Here is a 13,294-nt window from a genome sequence, read left to right on the forward strand (position 1 = left end):
CCAATTACTGTAAATCTGTGTCCTCTGTTTACCAACCCTTCTGCCACTGGAAGGGCAGAATAACACAGACCCGGGAGTGAGTTACAGACTGAAATCTAATCGATGGTTTATAGATAGAATAACAGATACCCGGGGGGAGTTACAGACTGGAATCTAATTGAGAGGTTCTGGTGGTTTACATAAATAGAATAATGGATGCCCGGGAGTAAGTTACAGGCTGGAAGTTGTTTGATGAGTTTGGATGATTTATATATGGACTAACAGATACCCGGGAGTGCATTTCAGGCTGGAATCTAACCAAGGGATTCAAATGGTGTAAACTACAAGGACAAACTCGAGTTGTTTAAAATTATCTGAACCCCAAAATCGATAACTCCCTTGGAATTCCTCCCGTGGATTGGTAATTTTCATAAAATAATGTATAATGTGGCGTTATTGGGGACCAATATATTCCATATTCTCATATTTTATAACAACATAGTTATAATATAAATAACAGTGCATTTTACACAATAGCACTCACTATACATACTGTAAATAAATAACATTCTGTATATTATATAACAGCGCATTCATCGGTCAGTGTAAAGTACACAATTACATGATGCAATGTTGCAGCATTGTAATTCGACCTCAGGTTGTGATAGGGCTTTTTCTTCCGGGAGGGGTGAGTTCGTGGACAGTTATGATGGTGTCACACGATTCTGCGACAGGACAGGTGACCAGACCAGCGGAAACGCAGCCCGAAGTTGGGAAAAGACTTCAAAAAGCTTCAAACAGCAACAAGAAAAATAGTTGCAATCTCATTAAAGTATATGTTAAAATGTGATCTCCAAATGGAAGGGACCACAATCTCCTGGAACACAATGTCCCAACTCCACATGCTTTCATCCCCTCTCTCTCCCCTTCCCATTTAACATGCAAATATCAGAACAACAAATTTGTCTGACTTCCTTCCGTACTTAAGGACTTGAGACTACAAATCTTATGTTACTTGTATGGCCATTGGGTTATCCCAGGAAAAGGGGAATTGGAGTGTTTGGCCCACTCTCTTGACCTCCTGGATTGCGGTACTCTAGGATCGCCAACTTTTTTTAAAAATTCGTTCATGGGATGTGGGCGTCGCTGGCGAGGCCGGCATTTGTTGCCCATCCCTAACTGCCCTTGAGAAGGTGGTGGTGAGCTGCCTCCGTGAACCGCTGCAGTCCGTGTGGTGAAGGTTACCCCCACAGTGCTGTTAGGTCGGGAGTTCCAGGATTTTGACCCAGCGACGATGAAGGAACGGCCGATATATTTCCAAGTCTGGCTGGACGTATTCCGGGAGATTTCCCTCACGTGACCTCCCACCCCCTCCACACTTCCAACATTGGTCGCCTGACACGTCCACCCTCGTGGAGCCCCGCCTTCTCACCAATTGGAAAGTGAAGAGGCTCTTTAGTACCAGATTGGATGATTCTTGAATGTCAATCAAACAGCCTTTTCCCCCCACCACCACCCCTCCATCTCCAATATTTTTATAACTAATAAAAGTATTCAAAGAAAATGAAAAAAAACCACTTTTTTTTAATGCCCAAATGATTTTTCTCCACAGTTTTTGCTCGCAGGAGTGTCCTGGAGATAAAGCTTCAATTCCTGGAAACTCCAGGTCAATTCTGGAGGCTTGGCAACCCCTATGGGTTCTCCCAAAACACCGTCTGAAGCCTTGCTCTTTCTGTTAATGCAGTTTCAGATTATGTGGTGATTTGTTTAGTTAAAAAAGAAATACACAACTGATGACAAACCACCACATTTAGCTGCCTTTTATCAAAATATACATTGTACAGGTTTTCACTCTTTATGCCAACACCTGAGGCCTAAGTTGAGGCCTAGACACAGGCTAATCCTCTCGACCACTTCACATGGCCTTAGCAACACAGCTGCATATCATAAACAGCCGCAAACTGTTAGTATCTCTGACTGTTTCTCTCAATCGGCATGTGAGCAAAGCCATTTCCCCCAAAGTTTGTGGATAAATAGTTGTACCAGCCAGCTTCTTTACTTGTTGTTTTCTGTCGTTTGTTCGGCCTCCGCTTTCTCGCTTGTGGTAACCTCCGGCTCCCACAACAGGAACTCGTGAAGCAGCGTGTTCACGGTCTCCGGGCACTCCATCATCACCATGTGACTTCCCTCATCGATGACTTTCAGGAATGCAATCAGCAAGATCTGATTGGTAAAAGTATCGGGAATTAATCGGAGTTTAAACGTGTGCGCCAGTCTTTAAAACCCCTCCTGAGGTGGCTGTTAGGCAGATGACTTCTGATACCTCACCCCCAAGTGGGTGTTCTTCACGTGTGAGCCTAGACGGTGAGCGATGGGAGGCTTTTCAACCACGTGTTGCGTCACAGCTAAGCCCTAAGTCCTCCCATTACTCGCCATCCCCTCGCCGTACATGTTCCAGCGGGAGTTGCTGGGCAGCCCTCAGGAGTAGGATCCCTGGCTGATTTCCCCCACTCTCTAGCCCAAGGACGACGAAGCCAATTGTAGCACCAGGCAACCCCGTCCCAGCCGACATCAACTAACTCAGCAGAGACCAGGGATTGAGCCTGGGATCCTCCCGTAAGGCTCAGGCCCACACTGAGCAGTGCACTCACTGGTTTAGCCACTGGGGAAACCCGAACGTAGGAACAGGAGTAGGCCATTCAGCCCTTCGAGCTTATTCCACCATTCTATTAGATCATACAAATTGCATTTATATAGCGCCTTTAACTTGGTGAAACGTCCCAAGGCGCTTCACAGGAGCGATTATCAAACAAAAATTAACATTGAGCCAAAGAAGGAGATATTAGGATAGGTCAAGAGGTAGGTTTTAAGGAGAGTCTTAAAGGAGGCGAGAGAGGTTTGGGAAGGGAATTCCAGCGTGTACGACCTAGATGGCTGAAGGCACTGCCGCCAATGATGGAGCAAAGGAAGTGGGGGATGTACAAGAGGCCAGAATTGAAGGAGCACTCGGAGAGTTGTAGGGGTGGAGGAGGTTACAGAGATAGGGAGGGGTGAGGCGATGGGAGAGATTTGAACATGAGGATGAAAATTTTAACATCGAGGCATTGCAGGACCGGGAGTCAATGTAGGTCAGCGAGCACAGGGGTGATGGGTGAACGGGACTTGGTGCGAGTTAAGATACGGGCAGCAGAGTTTTGGATGAGCTGAAGTTTACAGAAGGTGGAAGGTGGGAGGCCGGCCAGGAGAACATTGGAATAGTCGAGTCTAGAGGTAACAAAGACACGGATGAGGGTTTCAGCAGCAGATGAGCCGAGGCAGGGGCGGAGACGGGCGATGTAACGGAGGTGGAAGTAGATCATGGCTGATTCTGAATATATATATAACATCGGAGACGGTAGCCCGATTGGAATGAAATGATTCCGTTACCTCAGCCATGCGTTGGTCTTCATCCACAGGGACGAACTTATCGTGCATTCCATGTACCAGCAGCACGGGGACGGTCAGCTCTGCGTGGTACACCTCGTCTCCCTCGGGCCAGTACTGCCCGCTCATCATTGCCCGCAGCACAAACGAGGTAACCTTGAAAGCATTCCCATCCTTCAACAACTGCTTCTCTTTGGCCCCCTGACGTGCAAATGCCGCTCTAATGAGACACCAGAGAAAGCAAACAAGACACGGATGGATTAATGAACAATACCAGTAAATTGCCCACAGCATCGCCCATGGGTGGAACATAAATTTTGTTGGTTCTGAGTCAGGAAGTCATGGGTTCAAGCCCCACTCCAGAGCCTTGAGCACATAATCCAGGCTGACACTCCCAGTGCAGTACTGAAGGTGTCCTGGCCAAATTTATCCCTCAACCAACATCACTAAAAAAAGAATATCTGGTCATTCTCATTTTGCTGTTTCCTACGTTATAACAGCGACTACACTTTAAAAGTACTTCATTGGCTGTACAGCGCTTTGCGACATCCTGAGGTATAAATGCAAGTTCTTTATGGCGATCGAGTTAGGAGAGAAACTTGATCCACAACACCACCTAGCGGCCAGAGCCTGCAACTACACCGTGACCGTTGACGTAGCAAAATTGAATGGGAAGTGTTGAAGTAGCAATTTACCATGGAAAACGTGTCCGAAGATTGTGACAACAGCAAGTAAGGTATCCCAACTAAGCCTGATCATATCTACAACCAACATATGCTTCACGGAGCAGGGTCACTGGGATAGCAATCAACAACGCTGGGTAATCATTTCACCTCCTAGCCCAGCAATGCCAAAGAACAATTGTAGCAGCCAATGCTACTCCTGTTGGGAGCAGCTAACTCAACGCAGAGCAGGGATTCAAGCTGTTGCCTTCCTGATCCTGGTCATGTATGACTCATGTACCATCTGAGCCGCTGTGTTAATATTTTGTGAGGCGAGTTAGTGCTGGCGAACTAATCCCATCTCAACCTCAGAAGAATGCTCACTATTGGTGCCAGTGTGACATGGCAGGAGTTTTTTTCACCGTTTCCCATAGCAACCATCCTGTGGCCTTTCCAGGTTAGGTGGCCAATTACTGCCAAGCCAGGTTGGGTTTTGTGCCAAACCAGGTTAAGTTTCTATAGAAGGATACAGCACAGAAGGAGGCCATTCGGCCCATCGTACCTGTGCCAGCTCTTTGGAAGAGCTATCCAATTAGTCCCATTCCCCCCTGCTCTTTCCCCATAGCCCTGCAAATTTTTCCCCTTATTGTGTACTGTTGAATCTGCTTCCACTGCCTTTTCAGGCAGTGCATCCCCGATCATAACAACGCATTGTGTAAAAACTTTTTTCCTCATTTCACCTCTGGTTCTTCTGCTAATTACCTTAAATCTGTATCAAGCCAGGTTAAGTTTTGTGCCAAACCTGGTTAAGTTTTGTGCCAAACCCAGTTAAGTTTTGTACTGTACACTAAAGCCCTCGAGCAACTGGACTGAGGCTGCCCAACTCATTTCACACAGGCCCCTTTCAGCTAACGGACTGACAGGGTCGCCAACCCTCCAGGGTTTGTCCTGGAGTCTCCAGGAATTGAAGATTAATTTCCAGCGAGCAATCCAGGGAAAAAATCATTTAAAAAAATTGTATGCTTTTTTTTTTAATTTGCTTTGAACATTTTATTGTTTATGAGTTATAAAAATATTGGAGATTGGAAAAAAGGCTGTTTGACTGGGTGAGGCGGTTGGAGGTGGGAGGACGTGGTGAAACCTCCAGAAATACCTCCAACCGATGTTGGCAACCCTGTAGACTGAGGAGACTTTCATCTCATTAGAATGGGGTTGGATTTGAACCTAGGTCCCAGAGGTAAAAGGCCAGTGGTGTCTAACCCACTGCACTAACCCAGTTTGTACAGTATTGCTTGTTAAACCATCAAACAACAATAACTTGCATTTATATAGCGCCTTTAACGTAGTAAAACGTCCCAAGGCGCTTCACAGGAGCGATCATCAGACAAAATTTGACATTGAGCCACATAAGAAGATATTAGGACAGGTGACCAAAAGCTTGGTCAAAGAGGTAGGTTATAAGGAGCGTCTTAAAGGAGAGGAGAGAGAGGTAGAGAGGCCAGAATTGGAGGAGCGTAGCAATCTCGGAGGGTTGGAGGAGGTTACAGAGATAGGGAGGGGCGAGGCCATGGAGAGATTTGAAAACAAGGATGAGAATTTTAAAATTGAGGCGATGCCAGACCGGGAGCCAATGTAGGTCAGCGAGCACAGGGGTGATGAGTGAACGGGACTTGGTGCGAGTGAGGATACGGGGCAGCAGAGTTTTGGATGAGCTCAAGTTTATGGAGGGTGGAAGATGGGAGGCCGGCCAGGAGAGCATTGGAATAGTCCAGTCTAGAGGTAACAAAAGCCTGGATGAGGGTTTCAGCAGCAGATGAGCTGAGGCAGGGGCGGAGACGGGCGATGTTACGGAGGTGGAAGTAGGCGGTCTTGGTGATATGGGGTCGGAAGCTTGTCTCAGGGTCACACCGTCTCAGAACTTTCTAAGAAACTCGTCCTTACTTGAGGAAACTCCACACGAGGCAGGGCGAGATGCAGTGCAGGACACAGGTCGGCAGGTTGAAGATCGAGCAGAGGCTTGGCTCAAGAGCAGTTGGTCCACCCCCATTTATCATCACCACCTTGTGTACTTGATCTGGGTATTCGTGAGCCAGAAAAGTGCAGAATGAAACCCTGCGGGAGAAATATTTCAGGTGAGACGCCTGATACATACTGCTGGGATACAAGAGGAACCAAAGACACTTCTAGCCTTCAACCTCTCTCTCTCCGTCGCAACCTTCCTTATGTATTCTAGCAATATTGCTGTAATTATCACTCCTCGTGAACTTTTAAGCACCAAATATGTTCTTCCTCCTCCCTGTATTCTCACTGTTTTGTGATCAAGATCCATCGCACTGACTCCTACTATAGGGATCTCTAAACTCCTTACCTCCCTCAGTCTTCCCTTCCTCTTAACATCTGAAGGCTTTAAAACCCAAGTTTGGCGTCACCTTGTTCACACAAAGGGGAGTGGAAATCTGGAATTCTCTCTCCCAAAAAGCTGTTGAGGCTGGGGGTCAATTGAAAATTTCAAAACTGAGACTGATGGATTTTTATTAGGTAAGGTTATTAAGGGTTACAGATCCAAGGCGGGTAGATGGAGTTAGGATACAGATTGGCCATTGAATGGTGGAACATCAGAGGGGCTGAATGGCCTACTCCTGTTCCTATGTTCCTTCCTATGTTCCTGTGAGAGTCAATGATCTCAGTAGAGATGTGGAGAACACTGGAGGATAGAAGATAATTTGTTCTACTCTGGTTGTCATGGCTCTGACTCCAGGAACTGTTTCGATTGATTAGTTTAGCCCTCCCGCCCATTTGCAACATCCTGGTTGCAAGGAGTCATTTGTCATGTGACACGGGATGTTGTTGGAAGGGAAACATCTGGCGGAGTGTAAACATTTAGCTGGCCCAGCCTTCCCCATATGAGGAGAGAAAGTAATCCTGCACAAGTCATATCTCATTGGTCTCTCCTCACGGGCTGCGGAGGTCATTGTCTCTGCAGTGAATGAAGTTCCCTCACATCGATGGATGCCAGTGTTGAAATCAAGACTTGTTGTATCATCTCCTACTCTAACTCATTCTTTCCCAGGACCTCAAAATGGTAGAACACCTCACCTCCCTCACCCTTCCCTTCTTCCTACAGACTTTTAGAACTCCAGTTTGGAGTCAACTAACTATTATTTCTTCATTGACTTTGTCCCCTCTCCTGCCCAGCCCTGGTAGTGTCCTGAACTATTTAGTCCATCAGCTGAACTTATCGATGAAAATTGATAGTGTGCAGTAGATTCACTAAAGGTCATCGGCACTTAATAACGAATTTTAAAAATCTATTTTTGTCCAACAGAAAACAATTTTAAAAAGTCAACAGAAATGGATGCTCTTTGTAATAGATTTCAAGGCTTCCTGTTTGAAAGGAGGTCCCGTTTGCAAAAATCCCCTTTTCTTTCAGTTTCCCCCCTTCTCTCCTGAAGGCAGATCCACTTGTACTTGGCATGCCTCCAATATCTTGCCACGTGTGAGCCTGGACGGGTGAGTGTCGGCAGATGCTTGACTATGGGAGGCATCACAGCCGGGCGTGATCGTGCCCTCGCCTGGCATCCTGAGACACACACACTGTGGCGGGGGGGGGGCGACAAAGGTAGCGGTCAGGAACGGAACACCAGCTGACCCCCCACCTCCCTCATCCACGGGCACTGAGGCCAAATGCAGGCCTCGAAGGACATCCCCTCTAGCTAACCCAGCACAGTCTCAGCACCGACACCAGTTGGTGCTATTCGCCATTGGAGGGAGTTGAAACGTACCCGTAAGAGTGTCCGATCAGGATATTGCGTTTCTTCCCGTAGCGTTTGAAGATGGCTCTCATGTCCTCCGCCAGCGCGGAGAAGGTGTAGGCGGCGCCGATTTTTGGCGCGGTGCTGGAGCCGTGCCCGGCGAGATCGGGGGCCACCACCTCGTAGCCCAGCTTGCCGAAGAAGTCCAGCTGCTCCTTCCAAATATCCAGCGACCCCCCCACTCCGTGGATGAAGAAGAGCGCCACGTCACGATGGGTGCCCTTGCAACTGCTGATCCTCTTCTTGCAGTCGATCACCACCGTCTTTTTCGGCTTGCGTTTGCGCCGCTTGGCCGTGCCCTGCTCCGGGACACCGCCGTTGGCGCTGTTGGCGCCGTTGGCCTGGGACGGACTGACGTTGGGGTCGGAGAGCTCGATCTCCACGGTGCTGCTGGGGTCGGTGTTGCCGTTGCGGCAGTGCAGGATCTCCGATCGGACGACGTCGCCCAGGTTCTCGATCACTACCTGCCCGTTGCGGTAGACGGAGATCTTGCGCTTGCAGTGAACCACACCTTTACCGGAGAGCGGCAGCCCCTCCTCTTCCTCCTCCTCCTTCTCCTCCGCCGCCGTTTGGGCCGGTACGATGTGCTTGACTCGCAGGACCCGCCCGGGCTTCACCTCGATGTAATCGTAGCCGTCGCTGGACTCCACGCTGTCGATGGCGCCCACCATGTTCAGCGTCCTGCCGGTGATGCAGCACAGGATCCCATCGGTTATGCTGGTCAACATCTTGCTCCTTGGAAGGGCAGAAGACCGGAGATAGACAACGTTAGGAAGAGTTAGGGAAGCGTTTCAGACTTCCTAAGCGTCATTGCGAATTCCTAAGACAAACAACAACAACTTGCATTTATATAGCGCCTTTAACATAGTAAAACGTCCCAAGGCGCTTCATAGGAGCGATTATCAGACATAATTTGAAACCGAGTCACATAAGGAGATATTAGGACAGGTGACCAAAAGCCTGGTCAAAGTGGTAGGTTTTAAAGAGCGTCTTAAAGGAGGAGAGAGAGGCGGAGATGTTTAGGGAGGGAATTCCAGAGCTCAGGGCCCAGGCGGCTGAAGGCACGGCCGCCAATGGAGGGGCGGAAGGAAATCAGGGATGCGCAAGAGGCCAGAATTGGAGGAGCGCAGAGATCACGGGGGGTTGTAGGGCTGGAGGAGGTTACAGAGATAGGGAGGGGCGAGGCCATGGAGGGATCTGAACACAAGGGTGAGAATTTTAAATCCGAGGAGTTCCCGGACCGGGAGCCAATGTAGGTCAGCGAGCACAGGGGTGATGGGTGAACGGGACTTGGTGCGAGTTAGGATACGGGGCAGCAGAGTTTCAGATGAGACTATCCAATTAAACAAATCTTTAAAAACTTTTTGAAATTAAAAGAAGACTTGCATTCGTATAGCACCTTCCACGTCGTCCCAAATCAATTTAAGTACCTTTGAAGTGTTGTCACTGTTGTAATGTAGGGAAATGCAGCAGCCAATTTGTGCACAGCAAGACACCATTAGGTAGAGTGGGGTTAAGATAATCCAGTGCAATATTCGACCAAAAGAGCAGTACAGTCGTTAATAATTACAGCAGATTAAATCACTGTTCAATTTCCCATTTCATCCACTCTGAGGAAACTGCTGTCAAACCAATTACATTGAATTTACCGCTCTGATACAGGCCATTCGGCCCAATTAGTCCATGCCGGTGTTTGTGCTCCACACGAGCCTCCTCCCACCCTACTTCATCTCACCCTATCAGCATATCCTTCTATTCCTTTCTCCCTCATGTGCTTAGCTGGCTTAAATGCATCTACACTATTCGCCTCAACTACTCCATGTGGTAACGAGTACCACATTCTAACCACTCTCTGAAGTTTCTCCTGGAATCTTTATTGGATTTATTAGTGACTATCTTATATTTATGGCCTCTAGTTTTGGACTTCCCCCCAAATGTGGAAACATCTTCTCTACATCTATCCTATCGAACCCTTTCGTAATCTTAAAGACGTCTATCAAGTCACCCCTCAGCCTCTTTTCTAGAGAATTGTACCTGTTACCTCCGTCTGACCTACTCCCTACTTTTTATTTGACGTCATACATTTCTGATTGTGACCTGAACCAGACTACGATATTTGGGAGATGGATGAAGAGGAAAGATACAGACCTAGAAAACGAGAGCAATGCAATCAACATGGCCCACCCCTTTGCAAATAATCCTAGCCCGAGGGGAATCTCAGGTTGTTCAGCAAGCCAGACAAATCTCACGATGAGCTGGATGATACTGGAAGCCTTTCAGGAATGAAACCATCCTGACATCTCACAGCCCAGGGAGCCCCGGATAAAAATCAGCCAGCATTCCCATTATCCACCGATCCCTGTACACATTAGTGGACAGAGGAACACAGGAACAGGAATAGGCCATTCAGCCCCTCGAGCCTGTTCCGTCATTCAATGGCTGATCTGTATCCTAACTCCATCCACCCGCCTTGGCTCCATATTCCTTAATACCCTTGGCTAGCAAAAATCTATCGATCTCAGATTTAATCGAGATCGATATTATTATTAATTGAGGTGGCGTCTACTGCTTTTTGTGGGAGGATGTTCCACACTTCTACCACCCTTTGAGTGAAGAAGTGTTTCCTAACTTCTCTCCTGAATGGACTGGCTCTGATTTTAAGGTTATGTCCCCTTTTTCTTTTATTCGTTCATGGGATGTGGGCGTCGCTAGCATTTATTGCCCATCCCTAATTGCCCTTGAGAAGGTGGTGGTGAGCCGCCTTCTTGAACCGCTGCAGTCCGTGAGGTGAAGGTTCTCCCACAGTGCTGTTAGGAAGGGAGTTCCAGGATTTTGACCCAGCGACGACGAAGGAACGGCCGATATATTTCCAAGTCGGGATGGTGTGTGACTTGGAGGGGAACGTGCAGGTGGTGTTGTTCCCATGTGCCCGCTGCTCTTGTCCTTCTAGGTGGTAGAGCTTGCGGGTTTCCCTTGTCCTTGACTCCCCCAGGTGAGGGAAGCATTGGGTTCAGCTGTGCTGCCTCCTCCACTTCAATAATCTCACTGTGCAAGGTCAGGAGTGAAGAATAGCCACTTGACCGAGAAGTCGGAAGGGTGCAGGCCCCTGTGGTTACTGTATCTCAATTAGAGCACCTTCAGGAGAGGAGAGAACTGGGCAAAGGGAGAAGTAAAGAACGAGAATAAGAATCGGAAAAAAGATTCCCTTTGGTTCAATGTGAGTGGGAAATTCTTTTGTAAATCTAATCGATTTCCTTCCCAATTTTCTTGGATATGTGCTCCCAGCTGATGAGACTCCTTTCCAGGAGGGGGGACTCGTAAAATTACCCCCATGGTCTGTGGAAGGAGTGGGCTTTAAAGGGACGAATAGACTTTTCTGAGTCCGGGCCTTGTGACGTTCTCGATCAGTTACAGTAAAAGACATCTAGCAAAAAAAGCAAATGGGAAGTACGAGGTTGTATAAAAAGAGGAAGAAACCACAGGTCGCAGGTGGTTCTCCTGCTGCTGTGCTGGAGGGTTGGTCAGGCTGGAGTATTGTGTGCAGTTCTGGAATCCCCACGGTTGTAATGTGGGAAACGCGGCTGCCAATTTGCGCACAGCAAGCTCCCATAAACAGCAATGAGATAAAATGTGATTTAGCGATGATGCTTGAGGAACAGATATTGGCCAGGACTCCGGGGAGAACTCCCCTGCTCGTCTTCCAATAGTGCCATGGGATCTCTTACATCCACCAGAGAGGGTTTAACACCTCATCCGAAAAACAGCACCTCTGACGGTGCAGCACTCCCTCAGTACTGCACTGGAAGTGTCAGCCTGGATTTTGTGCTCAAGTCTCTGGAGTGGGGTTTGAACCCACAACCTTCTGACTCTGAGGCAAGATTGCTGCCCACCGAGTCACTGCCGACACAGAGTAGGGATAGTTTGACGGAATTTGGGCTGAAGCTTTTTAAAATAGACGGCTGCTCAGACCCATTAACTCATCAAATGGCTGCCAGTTAAGCCCTAATATGAAAAATCCCCAGGCAGCAAGAGCTGGCCTTTCATCATTAAAGGCCTGAACACTGGAGCTTTGTAATGCTCCATCCTGTTTCACATTATACTGCTGTCCAGCCACTTCTCTCAGCGAATTCTTTCCTTTGATCCATAATTCATCTGTCACTTCACTCACTCTACTGAAAGCTACTTATCAATTATTTACGCCAGTTCTCTCACAAACTCTGTGATTCAGCAATAAAAGGAGATGCTTTCTCTTTGGTTTTCCTTTGCTCCTCCAGCTCCCCCTCCCCTAAAGGTGCTGACTCTCGCTGGGGTGCAGTTCTATAGACACCAGCAGCCATTCAGTTCAAGTTAGGGGTTGCCAACTCTGGTTGGACGCATTTCTGGAGGTTTCATCACATGACCTACCGGCCTCCAACCGCCCCACCCACACGCTCCCGCCATTGGTCGCCCAACACGTCCATCCTCAGGGAGCCTCGCCTTCCCACGTCCAATTGCCCAATGAACAGACTCGTCGTTACCCAATTGGATGATTCTTGACCGTCAGTCAAACAGCCTTTCTCCCCCTCTCCAATATTTTTATAACTAATAAACAAGGAAGGATTAGAGGGGACATGAGGAAAAACCTTTTTACCCACAGGGTGGTGGGTGTATGGAATTCGCTGCCCGAATTGGTGGTAGAGGCAGGGACCCTCAACTCTTTGAAAAAGTACCTGGACCTGCACCTAACGTGCTGTAAGCTGCAGGGCTACGGACCGGGTGCCGGAAGGTGGGATTAGAATGGGCACCTGGTTGTTCTTCGAGCCGGCACGGACATGATGGGCCGAATGACCCCCTTCTGTGCTGTATCCTTTCTGTGGTTCTAAAAGTGTTCAAAGAAAATGAAAAAAACGCCCATCATTTTTTTTTATGGCCCTATGATTTTTCTCACAGCAGTGTCCGGGAGATTAACCTTTAATTCCTGGAGATTCCAGGACAATCCTGGAGGGTTGGCAACCCCTAGTTCAAGTCCAAGGTCATTCTTCAAGCCCAAGTCTGGACAGCGAGTGGTGGCAGCCTATTTGACCATTGAGGGCATCACAAACAAGCCCAATCCTGGCCTTGCTCATGAAAAAGTCATTTCCATCAGGGAGTCACGACATAGGGAGGGGGGAAATATCAGCCAGGGTTCCCACTCCTGATTGCTACGCAGTGACGCCTACAGGAAAGTGTGTGTCTTTGCATGTCAGGAGAGAAGATTGGGGTCGGCTGTGATGCCCCTGTGGTTGAATGGCTGCAGCTTTGAAACTGTGCAAGTGAAAACTGACACATGATGAGTTCCAGCAGCTGTGGAATCCAATGTAAATGGATTGGTTTGCACGTTACTATGGTAGAACCACCTTCAATGTACCTGGTACCATGGTGTCCTTACACTTGCCTCTA

At 48.2% G+C, this 13,294-nt stretch overlaps 1 protein-coding gene across 1 annotated transcript; it reads right to left on the bottom strand.

The window, feature by feature from the left end:
- Positions 1 to 2,034: 2,034 nt before the first annotated feature.
- On the bottom strand, positions 2,035 to 8,604 carry abhd8a (abhydrolase domain containing 8a). Its single transcript, XM_067968636.1, has 4 exons — positions 7,847 to 8,604; positions 6,006 to 6,176; positions 3,406 to 3,622; positions 2,035 to 2,202 (listed from the first exon to the last, which is right to left on the bottom strand). Exons 1-4 carry the CDS (start codon positions 8,602 to 8,604, stop codon positions 2,035 to 2,037), a joined length of 1,314 nt encoding a protein of 437 aa, XP_067824737.1.
- Positions 8,605 to 13,294: the final 4,690 nt, after the last annotated feature.

Source organism: Heptranchias perlo, chromosome 29 (assembly GCF_035084215.1).
Source record: "Heptranchias perlo isolate sHepPer1 chromosome 29, sHepPer1.hap1, whole genome shotgun sequence".
Classification (NCBI taxonomy): Eukaryota; Metazoa; Chordata; class Chondrichthyes; order Hexanchiformes; family Hexanchidae; genus Heptranchias; species Heptranchias perlo.

Coding starts and splice junctions, on each gene's coding strand:
- abhd8a (XM_067968636.1), bottom strand. CDS start 8,604: ATGTTGACCAGCATAACCGATGGGATCCTGTGCTGCATCACCGGCAGG. Junction 6,177..7,846: donor CTGATCGGACACTCTTACGG/GTACGTTTCAAC, acceptor TTTCTCCCGCAG/GGTTTCATTCTGCACTTTTC. Junction 3,623..6,005: donor CTCGTGTGGAGTTTCCTCAA/GTAAGGACGAGT, acceptor GTGTCTCATTAG/AGCGGCATTTGCACGTCAGG.